This window comes from Python bivittatus, unplaced genomic scaffold (genome assembly GCF_059951505.1).
Source record: "Python bivittatus isolate LINGU-HERP-01145 unplaced genomic scaffold, Pbiv_v1 ctg000220_np1212, whole genome shotgun sequence".
Taxonomy (NCBI): Eukaryota; Metazoa; Chordata; class Lepidosauria; order Squamata; family Pythonidae; genus Python; species Python bivittatus.
The window spans coordinates 33,519,775-33,542,458 of NW_028277048.1; the positions used below are offsets into that span (position 1 = coordinate 33,519,775).

The 22,684-nt window shown below is 36.8% G+C and overlaps 1 protein-coding gene across 1 annotated transcript in view; it reads left to right on the forward strand.

Moving 5' to 3' along the window:
- Positions 1-22,047, forward strand: part of GNA13 (G protein subunit alpha 13) — a 34,987-nt gene extending 12,940 nt beyond the window's left edge. The window contains exons 3-4 of the mRNA XM_007421613.3: positions 16,172-16,222; positions 17,452-22,047. Coding sequence (XP_007421675.2) covers positions 16,172-16,222; positions 17,452-18,024 — 624 coding nt within the window. The 3' untranslated portion in view covers positions 18,025-22,047. The remainder of the gene's footprint in view (positions 1-16,171; positions 16,223-17,451) is intronic.
- Positions 22,048-22,684: the final 637 nt, after the last annotated feature.

The window sequence follows — 22,684 nt, forward strand, 5'->3', positions numbered from 1 at the left end:
GTAATGTATTATTGATGCATACTTAATGCTAATCCATTATATTAGCCAGTTTACCTAAATTGCATTTACTATGATATTCTATATCTACTCAAATTTTATTTATTTTATACTTTGTACTTTTAAAACTCTTTTAAAAGAGTTTTTCTGCCCATGTAAATTCACTGTAAATTAAGAAGCACAGTCAATTAATAAAATAATTCCAAACATATTGTAGCAGAGTTATGAGATGTGCTAGCAGAGTTGTAAGTGCCTTATGTGAACCTCTCTCTATATTTTTTAAAAATCTGTCATTATTTGTTAAAAAATAACTGCCCCTTCATTTTAGAATAAATTCCATATCAAATTTGTAAACATGCCAACAAAATTTTGACTGTAATTTATACAAGCATAAACATATATTCAAATGTTATTTACAGGTGAAACCTCTCAAATTAGCAGCTTTGGTATGAATTCTTTTCTCTTTCTATGGGGTAAAATAAACCTCTAATTTGGAATATAACACTTGAGAGCAGGAGTATAGCTGAATTCTCTGTGGCATCTACCATATTATGTAAATATGTATTAAGAGTTTTGTATTTCAAAATTACTGCTCCTTCCCTAACTGACCTTAAGCTCCAAAGATATCAGAGTATTATGACAGATTGTCATTCCAAGTTTGTAGTTGAGTTCCCAGTAAGGAGCCTGGTTAATTTTACCTTTAAGCAGTATTCTGTTTTTGGATAATACTCTTGTTTCTGGGTACTTACTTTTGATGTGCTTTCAAATTATGCCTGAATTAGCTGCTTATAAAAATGAGCAAAAGCCTTTTAGGCTTATAAGCTGTTGAGCTGCAGGCATATGAAGTTATGCAATAATAAGATCAGCATTCTAAGAGCAGTAAATGTTTAAGTTCTTGCTTTCAATCTCTCTGTTATGCACAAAAAGGCTCCTGTTGATTGATGTTTTCCTGCTTACTAACAACAACAAAACATTGCAATTATTTGGATCTGATACTGTATAAATGACCTCACCTGATATACAAGATCCCCAATTAATGAAAACCACAATGAACCTGAGACTCAGAAATATAAATATTTTCAGTGGAGTAGGTGCAGAAATGAGATAGAGTGTGGAAAGAAAAGGCAGAGCACGATTGTTTGCCTCATGTTTATTCTGCTTCAGTATGTTTGGAAGATACCTGTTTTGGCTTTAATAGTTAATTTTTTAGTCCTATTTAATAGAGCTGCACTGGATTAATTGAAAGATGACTTAGAATATTGCAAAGATCTTATAGATATACTGTAGTGCACTGTACCTTCTGTTAATGTCAGCAGAATCTGGCCACTCCATCGTCAGGGTGAGAGTTGATTTTGGTTTTTTCTTCAAGTTATCCTTCATCTTCTTTGGCAATAATAATGTGAAGACACATAATTTCTTACCCTTTGCGATCTCAGAAATTATGATCCAGATCACTTTATTCTTTCTGGTTATTTTATTGTGTGATAGAATATTAGGACCTTTTATTTTTTAATATTGTATGCATGTATATCAAAATACTGAGAGCACAGTAGTCATGTGGCTATTCAGATATTGCCAATTGTCTGCCTGTTATTTGTCACCAAATATTTTATGAAGCAAAGATATAGATCTCGATATATGGAGTTTTACTTTATTTCATTATGGGGTAACTTTTAGAAGCAAAGTCTGTTTGTCCTTCAGTCCTGCTGTACTTAGTTGTAGACTTAGTAGCATAGTAAAATACTGCCTCGAACAGAATGCATCTTCAAAGGAAACCACTAGTGACTGTCAAGGTAAAGACAGTAGTAAATATCAGTCTTGGTTTAGAAGCCATATGTATTAAGGACTATACTGCAGGTAGATTTGGCCAAAAGTAGAAAGTTTAGGACCAGAGGGTAAAAAAGCACAAATATATTTTAATATTTAACTATATACAGAGGTACATAAAAAATATTACACCTCTTGTAGTGTTCAGGTACTTCAAAGACATTTGGAAGAAGAGCATGAAAGTTTAAGTAGACAGGACACAGCATATTACATATTTTTGACATACCTGGTTTTTTCCTTAAACTTGCTTGCGCTGTGCCTCCCAGTTCCTCCCGCACCCTCCTGCAGCACCCCACACTCCTTACCTGGGACTCCCTCCACTTCGCGCTTAATGACCTGCACAACTTGGGTTGTGACGACAACTGGAACAGCCTTGATTGCCGTCACTAAGCAATGTGGTCATGTGACGTCACACTTTACGACCACATCACTTAGTGACAGCAGTCCTGGTCCCAATTGCAGTCATAACTCGAGGACTGCCTGTATTTCAGAAGTTCAAAAGTCGTCAGTTAATAGTATAAATTTTCATTGACAGTTTCTAATACTGTGTGGCTCAGATAACCTTTTTCCAACATTAACATTTCAGATAATAAGACTAGTTCAAAGCAGCTTGCCACCAGATTTCAGGACCAAACCCCACTGATTGTTGCCTTCACAAGTTAGCGCAGAGCAACCAGGAACAATTCTAGGTCCCGTGTGTGTGTGTGTGTGTGTGTGTGTGTGTGTTTTGCAAGATTTAGTTTTCTACCATGGCCTAGTTTGTTTTAAGAATGTCAGGCAAGCACAGGAAATGTTAAAAGAGGAAATATACAGTGTAAGCAAAAATAGCATGACCATTTGCTAATGATTTAGTTATGTTTACACTGACGGAGAATAATATATCTTGCACTCAGCCTTGAGTTGTGTTCAATATCCTGTTTGAAGACTAAATAAGATGCTATAATTTTATGAGTTACATGATCCAGTACAAGAAGCCAGACCAAGTAATGGTAACTTTGTGAATAGTAAATTACAAATAAAAGCAAATTAAAAACAATTTTGCTAGAAGTAACTGTGTTGGGTAAAGATAAGAGGACTGTCGAAAAAAATGCTCAAAGGTAAATGAAGCTTTAAATTCATTGATATGAAAGAACTTAGGAATGTTTGGTATTTTCAGTCCTTGTTTTTATATGTATTTATACATACACACATAGAAACACACACACACAAACTCAAACCGTGGTAACAGATTAAATTGTAAACACTATATATGGAGATTTATATATATTTTCTGTCCCATCTTTGCATGGAAAGCTTAAGAGGACAACAGTGGTATAGTACACCTTCATCCATGGGATAGATGGTTATAGTACTGCTGTTCATCTGACAAAATAGTTGATTTTAGTGGCCTCTACAAAGGAAGATAAGGAACCTAGTCTAGTTTATAAAAGCATGACTGTCAGCTCACTCTGGGATTTGAAGGAATTTTCACAGAAAACTAGCACAGAAGTGATAAATTGAGAGAGTTATAGCAGTACAGGTAGTCTTTGATTAGCAACAGTAATTGGGAATGGGAAGTCCATCACTAAGCAATGCAGCCATAAAGCACATCACATGACCATGCCAGGTTATGATGACAGTTCTGGCAGTTACAGTTGTGGTTGTTAAGTGAATCCCTCACGGTCATTAAGTGCGACGTCACATGATCACCATTTGCAATCTCCTGCCAGCTTCCCAATTGACTTTGCTTGTCAGAAGCCAGTAGGGAAGGTCGCAAATGGCGATCACATGACTGTAGGACACTGCGACCATCATGATTGCAAGCCCATAGCCAAGTGCCCGAATTGCAATCACATGACCATGGCTCTGATGGCTGCAATTTAGAGGACAAGTCTCCAGTGCCATCATAATTTTGAATGGTCACTGAACAAATGGTCATTAACTGAGGATCATCTGTATGTTTAAATTCATATCTAGCACACTGCAGGTCCATTACTTACACTGAGCGCTGAGTGCTTTTTTTTCATATTCTGAGAGCAGCAGTATATATGTATATATAGATACAGTAATGGACATTGTTTGTACACTGTGTTCTAGATCAAATATTCTTAGTGTATCAGTCTCTCAGAGAGCCAGATGATGTAGTACTTAAGGCATTAGGCTAGAAACCAGGAAACCCCACCTTAGTTCTAGTCCCACCTTAGGCACAAAACTAGTTGGGTGATCTTGGACCAGTCACTCTCTCTCAGCCCTAGGAAAGAGACAATGGTAAACCACTTCTGAAATCTTGCCAAGAAAACCGCAGGGACTTGTCCAAGCAGTTGCCAGGTGTCAACACTGACTTGAAGGTGCACCCCCCCCAAAAAAGTCTGTCACAAATAGCTATGTAGCTATAATACCGTAAACCTATGCTTTTCTCATATTTTCCTAATGTTCTGCTATAGTTATTTATAACTTCTAATAGTTCTCTTTCTTCATACGCTTTTTAAAATCTTATCACTCCACTCTGAAGTTAAAAGGGGCACTTTTTTTCCCTAGTCCAAAGGTGCAGCACTGTAGGAAAAAAATAATCAACAATATATTTTCCCATAGTGTTTATCTTCATGAATAATCTGTTTCTATAATGCATTGCTGATGTGACTTGAGTGTTCTAATCTTACAAGAAGTGTGTACATTTATTTATTTAGTCATGCATTTATATAGCCAACTCAAACTATGAGTGGTGTACAAAAAGACAAAATCATAAAGCTAATAACAGAGCTCATTAAAATATAATAAACAATAAAATGGCAGACAAAACTGAAAACTTCTACAACATACCCACTGAGTTCAGTCTGATCCCAAAACCTGAGGGAAGAGTCAGGACACAGCCACCTTCCTAAAGGCCTGCAGGTTTGGGGTCAACTTTATGTCTGGGGAGGATAATTCCAAAGGGCAGAGGCTCCAACAGAAAAGGCACACCTTCTGAGTCCCATAAGATGACATTGTTTTAATGAAGGGACTCAGAGTATGCCCCTTCTGTCAAAATGTGTAGGACAAACAAATACCTTCTGGAGCAGGCAAGCCTGTAATTAAGCCAGTCTTATGCCATGTAGGGCTATATAGGTAATGAAAAGCATCTTGAATTGCACCTGGAAGTCTGTTGGGGTTCATATATCTTGCAGAGTACAGGTGTTATGTGGGTATAATGAGACACCCATAATACCTATGCCACTGCATTCTAGACCAGTTGAAGCTTCATGGTCTTCAAGGGCAGCCCCATATAGAGGGTATTGCAATAATTCAACTAGGAGGTCACTAAGGCATGAGTGACCATGAACAGGCACTCTTGATTCAGGAACAGGTATAACTGTTATACCTGTTGTCCTGTTTCCTCCAGGACAAGTTCCAGTTTGTGTTGGGGGGCTATTTTGAGACCCCTGCTTTGCAATACCCTCTATATGGGGCTGCCCTTGAAGACCATGAAGCTTCAACTGGTCTAGAATGCAGTGGCATAGGTATTATGGGTGTCTCATTATACCCACATAACACCTGTACTCTGCAAGCTATATGAACCCCAACAGACTTCCAGGTGCAATTCAAGATGCTTTTCATTACCTATATAGCCCTACATGGCATAACAGGTATACGAGACAAAGCTGTGCTAAGGCCTTCCTAGCCACAGCTGCTTCCTTCTCTTCAAGCAGGACTTGTGAGTCCAGAGGGACCCCCAGATTGCACATGGCGTTTGAGTGAAGCAGTGCAATTTCACCTAGATTAAAAGATGACATTTCTCCACTTCCAATAGCCACTGGATTCACTCTTGAAAGGGTTGAGCCAAACTTGTTCTTTCCTATCCAGACCCCCACAGCCTCCAGATACTGGGATAAAACCTTGACAGCTTCACTTGGATGGTCGGGAGTGGAGATGTACAGTTCAATAACATCATACTGCATCCATGGTCAATGGATAACCTCCCTCATTGGCCTCATGTAGATGTTGAAAATAAGAGGGGAGAGCCCTGAAGCACTCCCCAAAGCAGGGGTCTCAAAATAGCCCCCCAACACAAACTGGAACTTGTCCTGGAGGAAAGAGAACCATTGTAAAACAGCATTGCCTGCTCCCAACCCCCAAGCTGATCCAGAAGGATACCATGGTTGATGGTATTGAAGGCCACAGAGAGATCAAAGAGGACTTTAAGAAAGACAAAACAGATATTATGAACTCAAAACAATAATTTTGAGTTTGGAACACTCACAGTAAGTATTCCAGTGTTATTCTAGTAATATCAGAATAACATTGGAATACTTACTGTGAGGTAGAAACATCCATTTCCAGCTTGACACTTATTTAATGTATTTATTTAATTTGCATACCTCTCATTCACACATAATACTAACCTATGATATTTTTTTAATTGCTTTTAGGTTAGCCAAAGCTTTCTTGGAGTGAGTTTTCAAATCACATGGGAGCAGTGTAGTTTCAGGATATTTGTATTTTTCTGAGCCTGCATAGCTTCTTGGAAAGACTTTGGAAAAGGCATGGATTCTTTAAGGAGCAGCTGAGAGGTACAAGGGATTGTCTGCATTATATCTGAAGCACCTTTGCCTGCTTTGGATGCAAATGCTGCCCACTTCCTTTTGAGGATTAACTGTAAGAAAAGTAAAGCCCCTTCTAATGCATATATACATACATACTAATCATGCTATTGTTTTTCAGGATAAGCTATATTATGCATGGCACAGAAACAGAGTAGTAACAAAATAAATGTAAGGAAAAGGAAATCTAAATTTCTACATTCCTTACTATCCTTAGAAACCATCCTTGTTTCCACCTGGTTTGATCACACAAAAAATTAATGAAGATCAAAACCAAAACAAATATATGAAGAGTGAATAGTTTGAGAGGGAGGGGAAGGACTGAGAAAGTCATGATTGGATGGGTTTGATAAATTCTTTAAAAAGAGATAAGTAAGAAATTTAAAGGAAAAAAGGCATGGACATGGTGAAAACAAAGATGGTTTAATGCTCATAATGCATTAAAAGCAATTTATTTTTTAAGATTTCCTAGATGTGTAGTACATTATCAACAAAATGAATCCAATCTAGTTCAGTGTTGTTTTAATTTGATGGTAGTTTAATAGCAGAAACTGTACTAGATTAGGTTCTTTTTTGTCAGACAGGATAAAACCTTCATGAAGCAGTATTACATATGTTTCATTAGATAACTTAATTCTGCTGCCTGCTTGCAAATAATGTCTTTTGTACAGATGTACAGTATCTTTTATATTTGTCAGTATACCACTGCTTTTCCTTTTGGAGGAATGATAGCTTAAAGAACACAAGTAGTTGCCTTTTAGCAAACTAAAACTAGATTGCGTGACTAAATTGCAAAATGTTAAAGTCCAATGTAAATAGGTTAGGCTAGCATAAATGAAAATAATATTTAAGAAGAAAATGCTAGTTTTTCTTCTGATCTGTTATTAAAGATCTAATGCCTCTTTTACCACTATATATAAGGAACCAGCATTTGTATAACTGTACTAAAATATTTGCTTCAGCTTTCTTCAGTTGATTTTGCAGTTATAGAGAGAAGCACATTATACAGCTTCTTTGAAAATGGCATACTTGCTGAATATGAATTAGTTTGCATAACAGTGAGCATCTGTAGTTTACTCAAATCTCCCAACTGGAAAAAGGGGGGGGGGGGAATTGGGGCCTGTAGCTGAATTTGGCTCTGGATAGCACTGATGAATTCAACAAAAGAACAGATGTCCCATGATTATTCAGAAGCATTGGCTAAAGACCAACCAAGAGAATTCAGTAACGGCCTATTTTAATGTTTCAAAGATGCAAGAAGTCTACTTTGCAGACTTAATGTACAAAAATCCAAGCAACTTTCAGAACTAGAATTAGATTAGAGAATATAATGCTGATTGGCCTTACAGAACACAGGAGTCCAAGTGATATTGCCTATACCTATTTAACTCAACAATGTTAAATCATCCTACAAGATTCCAAAGAGAGAGATGGTCTTGCCCTTCCAAATTTTAAACTGTATCATAAAGCAGGCTGCCTGTCATGGATAACAGAGTGGATAAAATTGCTGAATAGTCAGAATGGCAATGGTGGAAGGAGCCAGCTTAGCCAGTGGCTTCATAAATGTCTATGTAAAGAGATACAATGGAGGATAAAAATTTTAAAGGACATATTATTAGACAAAGTTTAATACAAACATGGAATTCAACAAAGGGAATAAGGCCACCAGTTTTACCTCTAGCTTCTCCCTCAAATGTTTTTCATGTTTACAGCAAGAAAATATATAATTGCAGGTGCTTTGGGCGGGTGCCGCAGGCGGGCGCTACGGAGGGCAGGCTGTAACAGTAAGATTTACAGATGCCTAATAGATAGCATCTTGGTTGCAAGGAGTTTTGCTTTCTGACAGATGTGTATTCTGTGACTGACCATGAACCTCTTAGCAGACATTTTGTGAAAGTGCCTGTGGCATACTCTAAAAAAATCTAAATATATCCACTGGCCAGAAGGTTGTATATATTCCTGTTGTATGTATTAGTTGTGAGTGAATATTCCTTTTAAAGATATATTTTCAGGCAGGGCACGATGTTTCTATGCTTCAAATTTTCATTTTTCTTCCAATTGGATCTAGTTTAGATCTCTTTCTTTTCTTTTTTGGCTAAGCTGTTAGAAGCACTCGCCTCTTATTTTCCTGATTTGTCAGTGAATCATGGCGACATGGAATCAAAAAAATATAGGGATGGAGGATCTGAAATAAAACTTTCCTCCTGCATCTTACAGACTGCATTAAATGCTTGAAAACTATCAGTATTGGCTTTTTGCAAATGTAAGGTTATAGAGTTCTGGAGGATGAATTCATGTATGATTGCATTTATACAGTTTTCTCGACAAGTTGTCTGCTGTATGAATAATGTCAGTTCTGCTGTATACAGTACAGGTAGTCCCCAGTTTAAGAAAGATTTCCATTCCCAAGGTCTACCCTTAATTTGTATGTAACCTGGAACAGTATTATGCTATATAAGTAATATTGTGTAATGAACTCAAATCAATGTGTATTTAACATGAATTTGGCTACAGTAGGCTCCATTCTTAACTATAGGTCTGTAACTCAGGCATTCTTAACCCAGGGACTACCTGTATATGCATGCAGAGAAAGCATCCCCCCCCCCCAAGAGTTTATAGAATACAGGAAAGGGTACATTTCTGCTGAATCTTTTGAGCTATAGAATGTTCTAAATGGGGTGCTGCATGGTTGTAAAGTCATGTGTCTGATTGCACGGATGACTATTTAAAGAATGAATTACAGGTAATCAAACTGTTGTAGGCTTTCTTGTTGCAACAGACTAAAACAGTTACTCTTCTGAATTTTGCTGTATATAATAGTCACTAAGCATAGTATCAGTCTTTGTCCTAAGTCCCTGCAGCTGCATCAAATGCGGAATTGTTTCTTCCTAAAACTCTTTGACTTTGCTTAATTGAAAACTTATCCTCATTTTAATTTAAATCTGATACTAATTTAGACTTAATAGAAGATTACTGATCTGGTTTAATACATTGAAAGTAGATACATGCTTTGAGAACTCCAGGATTGACATATTCATTCATACCCACCTATGCCTGTTCAGTTTCTTATCTTCCTGCTGAAAATAATGTGCTGCTTCTGTGGATGCTTAAGATATTTTTGGCCACTTCGGTGTTAGCTTTTTCAGTAAGACACAACTAACAAATATTCTTTTGGCTTCTTAAAGATCAACAAATAAACTTGCTGCATAAACTTTGTGTATCACAATCTCTGTAATCAGATGCATGGCACATAGTTTTGTAAGAGAAGTATTACATTCCACAAAGCATTTGAGGGTAGGGAAAGAAGAGAAAGCATGGAAATAGTAGAAAGAAAAGTGAAAAGCAGAATTGCTTTAGAAATGATCAAACAGATAGCAAGTTAGATGTGACAGATACTTTTGCATTGAATACCTGGTTAATATAAGTAGTATAATGTTCTTTATTTAATCAGTGATAAACTGTGTAAAACCTTCTAATATATTCCTTCTTGGTGGTTTCACAGTGAAATCAGTCTCTCTCATTTGTCTTTTCAAGGATGGGCATCTTGAGGTCAGAGTCCTGAGAAGTTGAAGTGCTCCTGTCTAGCCAGTTCCAAAGCACTTCACTCTTTCATCCCCCCCACCTCAAAAACAAATGGTATATACAAGTGTTGAATGAAAAGTAATGCCTTCACCTCAATTACTACTGATTTTAGTAGTGAATTTCAGTTGGAAGGACTCTTTTTAGCAGTCAAAAATTCAATCACAACACATTGCTTAAAGTACACTGACAAATATTTATGGCAGGTTTCCATTTCAGGAACAATAGCAACACCATATTTTCTCACAGCAACTTCTTGCCAAGTGTAGTGAAAGAACAGATGCTCAAGAACATATCAGAGCTTCTAGTGCATCATTACTGCCATCTTTTTGTGACTTACAAGTTTGGAGGCATTATGTTTCATTCAACCCTTGAATAATATTTCTCTCACAAAACTATACTTATGTATCCAACGAAGTTGGCTGTGATGCATAAAAGCTGGTGTGATAATCAATTTGTAGGTCTTTAGGGTGCCACAAAACTATATTTTGCTGGTGTTGTTTTTTGTGTTTTGCTGCAAAAAAAGTAATATAACTTTTTATTGAGGATTAATTTGGCAGTTTTGCATCAGCTGGTAATAGTAGAAAAGAGTATATAATAATGCATTATACACCTGAAGTTAATAAGTTAATAAAGTTGGAAAATAGGAGTTCTTAAGTGTATGAACTGAAAGAGTTAACAGAACTTATTTACATGCAACTCAGGTTCTTCCAAACATTGTGAGTTCTATAAATCAAGCTGCTTCTGGGTTAATAGTAGTGAACCATGTACTGGATTGTAGCAATAATAGGACCAATGAGAAATAAAAGAAACACTGGCATGTCTTGAGACACTGGTGGTTTGCAAATACAGATAAAACCTTAAAAAGACAGTCTAAGGGGGAACAATTCAAAAACTGGCCATCATGAATTGAGCATACAGACACAGGCACAGAAATTGTGTGGTTGGAATGGTGCCAGGCTGTGAGTGGCAGGTTTGAAAAGTGTTAAATTTCAGCTTTTTCAGTACCAAGCAGTAATTTAAAATTCATGGTGCAAAACTACCCAACTCTAGTGATAGCCAATTCCAGATTCCAGACTTAAGAGCATACCGTACTCTATGATGATTTGCAGAATGTGAACTGTTCAGCAAATGTATTGTCGAAGGCTTTCACGGCCGGCATACGATGGCTGGTGTGGGTCTTCCGGGCTCTGTGGCCGTGGTCTTGAAGTCTTGTTTCCTAACGTTTCGCCAGCACCTGTGACCGGCATCTTCAGAGTGCAGGAGCACAGACAGGAGCAGTTCTCTCTGTGCCCAGGGTGAAAGACAAAAGGGATCCCCTCACCGCTGCAGGAGTATACCGCATACCATGCAGTTGCGGACAAGTATACATCGGGACCACAAAACGCAGCATCCATACCAGGATAAAAGAACACGAAAGACACTGCAGACTACAGCAACCAGAAAAATCTGCAGTAGCTGAACATGCTCTCAAGCACACTGGACACAAAATCCTATTTGAAAACACAGAGATACTGAACACCACCAACAGCCACTATACCAGGCTATACCGGGAAGCCATTGAGATTCACAAACACCAGCACAGTTTCAATAAAAAAGAGGAGAGTCTAAAAATCAACAAAACCTGGCTACCAATCCTGAAAAATACAGCCTGCAAAAGGTCAACGAACTCAGCTCAACCACCAGGACATGTGAACAGTTCACACAATGAACTTGCTAATCACCCCCAGCAGCCCCTCATTAACAATTCAGTAGAAGAAAAAACCCTGCCTAATCCCCAGGAAAATACACACAGATGCTGACTCCAAAACAAGCAGCCACTCAGTAACCCAACCCCCCCCCACACCACACCCCCCCACACACCACACCACACCACACCAGATCTCTATAAATACCCACAGAAGGGTCACATCACCCTGGGCACAGAGAGAACTGCTCCTGTCTGTGCTCCTGCACTCTGAAGATGCCGGTCACAGGTGCTGGCGAAACGTTAGGAAACAAGACTTCAAGACCATGGCCACACAGCCCAGAAGACCCACACCAGCCATGTTCAGCAAATGTTTGTAAGCCATGCCCCTTTGCTGGCCATTATTGTTTTAGTCCTACTGTCAGAGAGCACAAAGCTGTGGTTGAGGTTAGGCTGTCCTAACAGCCATTTGTTAACCATTTGAGTCATGGTTCCCTAACTTCATCTGCTTTGTAGGCAAAGTATCAGTCACCTCAGCGTGAAGCAGTATCAGTTTATGTTTTGGATCCTCTAGCATCCTCTAGTGTCCACCCTCACCAGTATTGCAGGGATATTGCTGAATAACCCCTGGTTTGACCAGATGTCTGAGATGAAATATATAGTAGTGCCAAGCCATGCTGCTTGCAGCTGTCCCAATACAAGATGCCAAGCACCCCACGATCATGTGATCACCATTTGCAATCTTCTCTGCCAGCAACCCCAGAAAGACAATGTGGAAGCCGGCAGGGAAGGTTGCAAGCAGAGTGGATGGAGGGAAACCTCTCAGCAGTGTGCAGATTTGAGCTCTGTTCCTCCAGCCCTATGAAGGATTTCCCCTCCCCTCTGTCCACAGAGGGGAGGGCAAACCCTTCATCAGGCTGTAGGACTGTTTGAGAGTGAGATCAGGAGATTGCTTAATGACTGCAACCAGGAGTGCCCAGATTGCAGTTGTTGAGCAAAGCAGTCACATGGGTGTCTTGCTTAATGACTACTTTGCTCAACGATTAAGATTCTGGTCCCAATTGTGGTCATTAGGCGAGGATTACCTGTACTTGTTCCCTGCACATCTGATTCATGGACAGCATGACCTACCTTTGGAAGGTAGTGGGTGAGGGGATTCTATGGTAAGGGTAAGTACATTGAGGAGACTCTGGTACCTAATATCCTCTACCATGCTTAATGACTATGCAAAGATGTAATTTAGGAGATCACATATTACTTCTAGTATATTTGACCCATCTTGACTTTTGCCCATTGATTGCTGCATTACCCACTACTGTGACAATTTATTTGTTTTAGAAAAAATGCCTTGCTGCTACTTGGTAACTGTGCTGTACTAGTGATGGAAATAGTTGCAGGGATATTGCTGGATAACCCCTAGATAATCTTGTGTGATGCCTGTGCAGATGCTTGAACTACCCTGACAGAGAAAAATGCTTTTTGTCATTGCCTCTGCTGACCCTTGAAGTGGATGCAGATAACACTGTATGAGTCCTGTATATCAGCTCAAAAAGATCCCATGCAGAACTGTCCTCGGGGCTGTTTTGAGGGCTGCTTCAATGGTAGAGGGTGTCTTCTGGTGCTTCCTGAACACCATCACCATGATTTTTAAGTCGTAAATCACGTGAAGGCAATTATCTTCCTGCTGACTGTTAGTCCTTAGATTCAGATTGGTTCCAGGAAACCATGAACCAAACAGGTTAGTCAATGTCATCTTTTTCTTCTGAGCCAAGGAAAGATTTTCTCTACCAGCAGTAGCTTTTCTTTCTCATGGTGTCAACTAGTGCTGCTTCTGGAACTCAGTAATATGAAGCCTGCATGACACTGTCCCACCTTGACCAGCATATCTCTATTGCCCATCCTCCCATTGCATTCTCCTCTACTTCTTCCAGTCATGGTTTGTAGTACTGGAATGTTTTTAATGAAGTGGATGCTAACTCTAAAGTACAGTAGTAAGACTTCCTTTCAAATTGATATTTATGTATCTTGCATAGTACTAATATATATTTTGTTTGCATGAAGGTGTATTTATTTAATTAATATAAGGGGTTAATGTTAACCTGAACCCTATACTGTTAATTTATTAATTAAAAGTAGATAGTATTATTTTATAGGGAATCGTTTGTGTGGGGGAAGGAGGATCCCTTTGTAGACAAGTTCACCAATGAATCTCAGTCTTGAATCTCAGTCTCCAAAATCAGTGTCTGTGACCTCTAAACTTATGTCTCACTTCTAGCAATAGTCCCTCTACACCCTCTCTTTGTTTAGCACCCACAATCTGTTCCTTAAATCGGAAATGGTCACTAAGCAAACATGTGACTGAGAAAGAGGGAAAGATGCTGCAAATATCACTGGTTGCTTATGTCACATTTAGACAAAGTTCTCCCATACTGCTACACCAGTGTTACTCTCACTCCAGTGTGTATTGTTGTCAGGTACACAAAATTTGGTTGTAAGTGCGCACGTTGGTTGGAAAATAATTTTTTTAAAAATAGCTTTGTATTTCCAAATAGTCACTAAATGAGGTAGCCACTAAACAAGGAGTGGCTGTATAATGTTTCTCAACTCTAAGCATGTACTTTTTGCTATTTTCTCTTACTTCAATTCCTCCTCCATTTAACTAGTTCCAGCCAATAGTAAGACAATTAGAAGTTGTGACTGCTGTTTTATTGATTAATATATACCTAGTGTCCTTAGCTTGGAGGATTTTTTAAAGGAACCCAATAATAGGATGTCAGAATAGTTGAAAGAATAGAATAAAAATTCTGTTTTGTTTTGTTTACATTTAAAATGGTAGTTTTGAATTTGGAACATTTTGGATGATGATGATGATGATGATGATGATGATGAGGCAGCATACATAGAATTTCCTTTTCCAGTTATTCCCCATTTAAAAATTTGTAAGGTAGATTGAGTCAGATACTGACTGGCCCAATGTTATCCAGCAAGTTTCGATGTTTGAGAGGGGTTTTAAACTTGTCTCTCCTCATCTTACCAGTATATCATACTGCTTCTCCATGTATTAAAATAGGAATTTGTATACATCTTATCAAGTTTCTACTTATACTATCCATTAAAAGATATAAGAACTTTGGATCTACACTAACATTAAGCATGGTGATAGTCTTCTCATCATTTCATCACTCCATAGCAGAACTCAAAGTGACTGTTGTAGAAAAGTGGGAATTTAACAGCACGATCAATTGAGAAATGGTTGAACTCACATACATTAAAAGGTTTCAGGCAATCTTAGAAGGTCTCAGCAAACACAATAGGTTTTTAACACAATGCAGGTGTTAATTGATAAGATACTTGTAATCTGTCTCACATGTAACCTGCATCTGCACAACCAACTTATCCCTTCCTTTCCCTCCCACTTCACCCTAATTTACATTCTACATCAATCTAGCAACTCTGTGCATCTGATGAAATGAGTTGCAACTTACAAAAGCTTATGCCTTTTAATAAAATTAGTTAGTTGAAAAAGGTGCTACCAGACTCCTGATTTTTTGCCACCATAGACTAACACAACTCTTCTCTTAAAACATCTTAATCATATGCTAAGAGCGTAATATATATAGAGAGATCCCACATGTAAGATGAGCTGCACAATGTAAGTGATTCTATTGCCTTCAGCAACAAAGATGCTGCCCTCTTACAAATGCTGAATAAGATAAGATTTTAAACCCAGAATAATCAATGCAGAGTGAATGAGTAGGAGGCACCATTTTGTCATTTACTCAAAAAGCAAGATGTTTTGGGTAAACCACTGTGAGCAGTTACGTAGAACCCCTTCCCCCCCCAAGGTTAAGTAATTTTCTTATTTACCTTTCTTGTAAATAGGATTTATAAACTGGTGATACAGGTAGTCCTCAGCTTACAATTGGGACCAGAACTTCTGTTGCTAAGCGATGCAGTCATTAAGTGAGTCACCCCCAATTTTACAACTTTTGCCGCGGTCATTAAGCAAATCTGGCTTCCCCCATAGACTTTGCTTGTTGGAAGCCCCCTGGGAAGGTCCCAAATGGTGACTGTCATAAATACATGCTAGTTGCTAAGCACCCAAATTTTGATCACATGACCACAGAGATATTGTGACAGTGGTAAGCACAAGGACAGTTGTAAGTCACTTTTTTCAGTGCCATCATAACTTCAAACGGCCATTAAACAAATGGTCATAAGTCAAGGACAACCTGTAATTTACATACTCTGGTCCTGTACACATTGGCCACAGCCCAAAGAATTAAGGATAGATGCTTATAGCCTTCAAAATCAATGTGCTAAACTGCATGATTCATCAAATCAATGGCTGTAATGTGTGTCAACAGACTGAAATCTCAGTACATGGAGGAACAGTATATTTTACAAATGAGTACTTCACATTTGGCTGCAACTTTCATGCACCAAAAACTTCGTTCACATTAAATTGTTCTTTAAAAGTATATTTCAGAGCATAATTAATAATTGTATTTACCCTTCACTTTAGGGGGAATCTATAAAATACTTTCTGGACAACTTGGATAAACTTGGAGACCCAGTAAGTTTTATTTCTAAATTTGGTGTTTGAATTACTGTGAAATGCTAGAAGGAATTTTATTTTTAGCTTCAAATGATTAAAGCTAATCATACATATTAAAGGTGAGGGAATGCATTTTATCTGTCTATACTTTTAATAGAGATAGGGGATTTTTTGTTTAGTTTCATGTATATTAAAACAAACAACTATAATATAAGATGTAGCATCATTCTGATCTATAACTAAACTTGATATTTGATTCTAATGTAAGCTAAATGCTGTAGACTCTATGCTGTTCTAAGATCCAGTGTCAGATATTAATATTGTATATTCCCTTGTCTGCTGGATTTTTCTAAAGCCACTTGAACTGTAATTCTTTGGTCCACTTCTCATAGTTAAGTGGGAACCCATTCCTCTAGTTTCTAAGAGCTACTTAAGAGTTTAGAAAGTCTATTAACTCTGGTTAATGGTTTCATTTAGTTAGAATCCAGTTAGATCTAATACCTGCCCACATTGAGTACATTACATGTGCTCTTAGAAATCTGTATCTTCACCAGTTATTAGTGGTGGAAAGGCCTAAAGCATGGAAATGAGGAGGTATCCAATACGTTCTATATGTTATTGTTCAGCATGTAAAAATGCTAATTGTTTATGTATACAATGCACCCTCAATGCATACCTTCATTGCAATTAACACAGAAACATGGTAAATTTATCATTTAATGCAATGCATAATAGTAATAGCATCCTGCTTATAGAATTGTTCATAAATATTAGAAGTTTACAAAAAAGACCAAAAAATAATGAGCTGACTCCTTCCCTTATATTTGTTTTTTTATTTTAAAAAAATCTATAATTCTGTTCAGTGTCAGCTAATCTTTTTTTATTTTTCTCATTCAAAATGCTGTCATTGAAAGTATTCCTTTAAGGTGGCAGGGTTGAATTGGATTTATTCATTTTTCAGGGAACAATTAAATTTTTGTTTTCATGGATTTTATGTAATGTTACACACTGTTTTAGATTCTTATTACATGGTGCCAACTTGCCTCAAAACAGGAATCTAAAATAAAGAGCTTTGCCATTAGTTTGCTTAAAATCTTACTCTTATCACTATTTTAGCTTAGATATTACATTCGATACAATCATTCTGAGGTTTCTTAAAATGTAATGAATTTTTTTTCTCTTTCAAATGTTTGAAGGTTATTTGTGTTTCAGTAATTGCATTAACAACTCAGATTATTTCCCCCCAGGATTACCTTCCCTCCCAGCAAGATATTCTGCTAGCACGAAGACCTACAAAAGGGATACATGAGTACGATTTTGAGATTAAAAATGTTCCCTTCAAGATGGTTGATGTAGGTGGCCAGAGGTCAGAAAGAAAACGTTGGTTTGAGTGCTTTGATAGTGTCACTTCAATACTATTCCTGGTTTCATCAAGTGAGTTTGATCAGGTACTTATGGAAGACCGGCTAACAAATCGCCTTACAGAATCTTTGAACATTTTTGAAACTATAGTCAACAATCGGGTTTTCAGCAATGTGTCTATTATTCTCTTCCTAAACAAGACAGACTTGCTTGAGGAAAAAGTGCAAAAAGTGAGCATCAAAGACTATTTCCCAGAGTTTGAAGGGGATCCCCACAACTTAACAGATGTCCAAAAATTCCTGGTGGATTGTTTTCGTACCAAACGCCGGGACCAGCAACAGAAGCCCTTATACCACCATTTCACCACTGCTATTAATACAGAAAATATTCGTCTGGTATTCCGTGATGTCAAAGATACCATCCTTCATGACAACCTCAAGCAGCTCATGCTACAGTGATGTTGAAAAGACTGATTTGTGTTAATAGTTTACAGCAGGAGTTTGAAAAGTAAACCTGGTCTTGTTAGACTTCACGATGTGTGGGTAAAAGCTGCTGCTGTTCTTCTTATTGCCAATTTCTATTAAAATCAAAATCCAGGCTTTAACCTCTTCCTCTTCATTATCTTGAATCAGTTTTAACTTTTAATAGACTTCAACTTTTTTTAAAGCTAACTCCAGGTTTTAAATTATTCTGTCTTTTTTCAGCTAAGAAGCCTGAACTATTAACTTGTAGATATGTGCTCGAAAGAAATTATTTGGAATCATGCAAAGTTCTCTGAAGTGGTTGGAATTTGAGAGAACTATTGAAGAGTTTCCTTAGCTTAGGCAACTACCACCAATTGTTGTATATGGTAAATGGCTTTGCTCTGTCAAATAATTAACCTATATTTCAAGTTTACAAATGCACTTCTGCTTCCATGCCAATAGAGAGTGCTTTCAGATGGTACCAGAAAAGAAAATATTTTCTACTGAGTGTTTCAGTCAAAATGAATCACGCATAGGAATTATTGGTCTTGATTGGTTTTTGCTAGATCATGTAGTTTGACAAAAACCCATGATTTTACAGTTTGGGCCTCAGCTAACTTAAATCAAATAGCTGCTTCCTGCAGCTTTGAAAGTCCCTCTTAGTTGCCATGAATAAACCATTGTCTGAGAACACTCTTTTTCAGTTAGTACAGATATTGTGATTTGGATAAAGGAGGAAGCCAAGCACAAGATTTGTTTTTCCCAAACAGCAATTCTGTTTATAGATGTCAAATGTAACTTATTAAAGAATGCTAGCACACTGAGTACGTACAGCTGCAGTTGAAACAGTAGTGACCATTATATTGGCCAAAAAAACTAAAACTGAATTAAAGCATCAAGCAGCTGAATTATATCAGACAAATGACACATTTAAAAAAAAAGTGAAATTAAAAAATGATTCTACCTTCTGGCTCAGTTGCACATTTTGAAGACCTGGCTTTGCAATGAAATACTCAGTAAAAATAATAGTTTTGTTAGCTGAGAATGTTGCTGACACTTTGGTATTGGTTAAAAGCCTGTATCACCTGTAATTCTGAACATCTTTAACTATACATTTTATTCTAGGTTTTACCATATTAAGCTTTAAAGAGGGCATTTACAAAAGGGATTGACACTTGTGTTCTAATGTTTTAATGCAGTAAAATTACTTGGATGGTTAAGAAGAACAACGATTAGCAGATTATTTCCCTTTTTTGTTTCATTTGTTACACAGGCCAAATTTAGTCATTGCTATTGCTCTAAAAAAAAACCCAACAACCATTCTGTAATCTTTGTAGAAGGAAGTCAATTAACAAAGCTTCTGTATTTTTGAAAAACAATTCGGTTTTGCCGTTCATTAGACTAAGGTAATGTAAGTGTGTGTGTGTTTGTGCCAATTAAATGCTTTAACAGAAATTGGCCTAGTCCAGTAACAGTAAATGGTTAATTGATGCAGAACCTTATAATCTAAAGTGCCTCTTGTTTTTTTTTAACTTATAGTGGCCTTACAGTGAATACCAGTTTACCTGATTGGGGGAAAAGGGCTTCAAAATCATAACAGACAATGTAGTGCAAATAAATGATCACTGCATTTTTGCTATGAAGTACAAAACCAACATAATTAGAACTTTCAGGATTCTAAGGTGAAACAAAATACATGTGGGGTGGAGGGGAATGCCATTATTTCCATACTGGTGTTATTTTAGAATTCTACCAACACTGTTATAATGAGGGAACTGAATGTTTTTTGCAAGATGTTTTAAACATAGACAGTACTTGTTTTAATCACTTCTATCTAGCAGTTAAAACCAACAGAAGTTGATATATAAAATTAACAATGTATATGCAGAAATGAAATATCAGTTTTACAATACTGCTAACAGAGTACTGTTTAAATGCATTTTGCTTTATACTACAGAAAGATGACTTTTAGAGGACAGTGAGGAAATTTGTTAAGGTAATGCTTTATTCTGGAAATAAAATTAATCATGCAACACATTAACTTAAGTGATCATTATAAATCTCACTCAATATATTCCATGCACATGGGCTCAAATGTATTCTAAGTAGCTGTAAGAGGCTGCAATTTCAATGACAAAATAGGAGATTTCTGGTAGTTTTACACAGAACTGTTTCTCTCTCCTATTCTCCCATCACACATATGTACAGAATTTGGGAGTGGCAGAATTGGTAGGAAAAGTAATCTGGAGAGAGAGAACGTTAAAGAGTTCTTTCCCCAGGCATTCTTCCCCTCAATCTACCATGGACTTGATTTTTAAAAAAAAATTATGGGAAGGATGAACTGTGTTGTGCCTATTTTGGATAAGTATAAAATGTTGTACCAAAGCCTTTGGAGAAAGGGATTCTGAGTTGCAGTTGCAATGGTTATATCACCAGCTCATAAAGCCTGGGGATCCTCTAATTCAATGCTGGATTTTTTCTTTTTCCTCTTGTCCTGTTACTGTAATGAGTTCATGGGCTCTGAATATTGTTGGGTACAGACTTTAATGCCCCCTTTGGGGTGTCTGGTACTTTTTGTATCATTCTTAATGTATTCTGTAGTCTGAAATAAATCAAAAAAGGAGTTAAAAATAATTCTTGCTAACAGGAGTGGCTTAGTTTTCCCAGATACAATTCTAGGTTGCCAGAGGCATTCATAGAAACACTTTTTACAAATGTTTTTAAAAATTTATTTTATTTGGTGTGATAGTTTTTCAAATTCATGAGGACTTTTTAAAAAGTATCTAATTTTCTTTTGACTAAAGTGGTATAAACTGATTTTTTTATTTTAGATTTTCACAAAATTCAATATTTTAAAATCTAAAGTTAAAAGGAGAGGTATTTAAGTGCTTGCATGCTTAATTTCCTTAAACTTTAACCAGGCCATTTTAAAAATAACCACATATTTAGCCTCGTGCCTTATTTTGAGGAAACTCAATATAGATAACCATTCCTCAAGGCTTGAGAAATCCTGTATTTTCTCACTGTGAAATAGGTGAAAATACAAAATGGAACAGTGCTCTTGCCTCATTCCCAACTTCCTGTAAAGATAACACCAAAGAGTAGTTTGAATATAGCCTTTGAGAAAAGAAAGGAGTTGGAAGGATGGTCCTGATGCTCTGAGACTATAGTCTGGCAGATGCTTTTCTCTCAAGTCAAATTTGATTCAGTTTTGGATTGAACAGAACTGGACACTGTGTTTCTCCAGATGTTGCTGAACTGCAACTGCAATTATCCTTCCTAACTGGCTACATTAGCTTGCATTGCTAAAAACTAAAATTCAACATCAGACAACCATATATTGCCTGGTCCTACTTTAAAGGCTAAATTTAAATCAAGGTAACAAATTTCTTATTAAGCTGTTGGTTAGATTTTGTGTGTGCTATGGTCATTTGTTCAAAAAGCAGTTGTTTAAGAACTACTGATTGATGGTACCACAACACATACAGTATTTTAAAATCAGGTTTAAAAGGATTATGCAGCATTGTAATAGTGTCCTTTGCAGTTTTCTTTATCTTATACTTGAAAGCAGATCATTGCCAATTATTTAAAACTGCTTTCACATTCTTCAACAGCAGCAACAGGTTATGTTCTATAAAGTTGTCTGTAAAACATATTTTGTAATGGCCCTACAGAATCTTCAATGAAACCATGATATGTATTACTTTTGTATAAATGAGGGATATGTTTTGAGGCTATGCAGTTTTGAAATATGTGTATCTTTTGTAACTTTCTAGGGAAGAAGAGAATCTACTACTTTGTAAATTCACCCCACCCCTTTTTGTCCATGGTTGGCAATAAATTATTTTTAAAGAAGGTCTTCAAATGTATCATTTAAAATGGTTTGATTACTAAAAGATGAAAGCTTCATTTAGTTGTACATTACTCTCTACATAATTTGCAAGTGTTCAAGCCATTAATATTGCCTTGTGTAAAGTAAATTACTGACAGTAAATAAACAATATACACCCTCGTGAAGTCTGTATCTTTTGTACTTTAGGAGTATTTTTAGTTAATTGTCAGTACAACCATTTTTGACAACCTAGCTTTAAGTTAAACTTTTAATTAAGCTACCAACTAAATTTCATTTTAGTTTTTAGTGTAATGCTTTTGCAAAGATTAAGGAATCAACTTTGCATCATTCAGTCAAAAGAGCCTTTTGAGACTTTATGCCCTAAATGTATACAAATATTAACAGAGAGAAGTTAAATACATAAAAAGATACACTTTCTATGCTAAGTTGATGCTGTTTCTATTGGTCCTTGCTTTTAAGTAGAATTTCATTGCTTAACTAAATAAGAGCCCCACAAAACTATAATCTTCCACAATATTAGCAATTCTCTGCTTAAAAAAAAAGGTTTGCAGTCTCTCTTGATCCTCGTGTTTTAAATGTCCTGATTCACACACAAAACAAAATCATGCTTTGCTGAATAAACAACTGCTATTTGGGTTCATACAATATGGTAACCCACAAGAAGCAAACCACCTTTTTAAACTGCTGTATGAACCAAGTTAATTTTCAAGTGTATTATCTTGACCTGGAAAAAGGACTTTGACCAGAATATGAACTACTGAATTAGGAAAGAGCTTTTGATCTTTTTGATGTTTCGTGCAA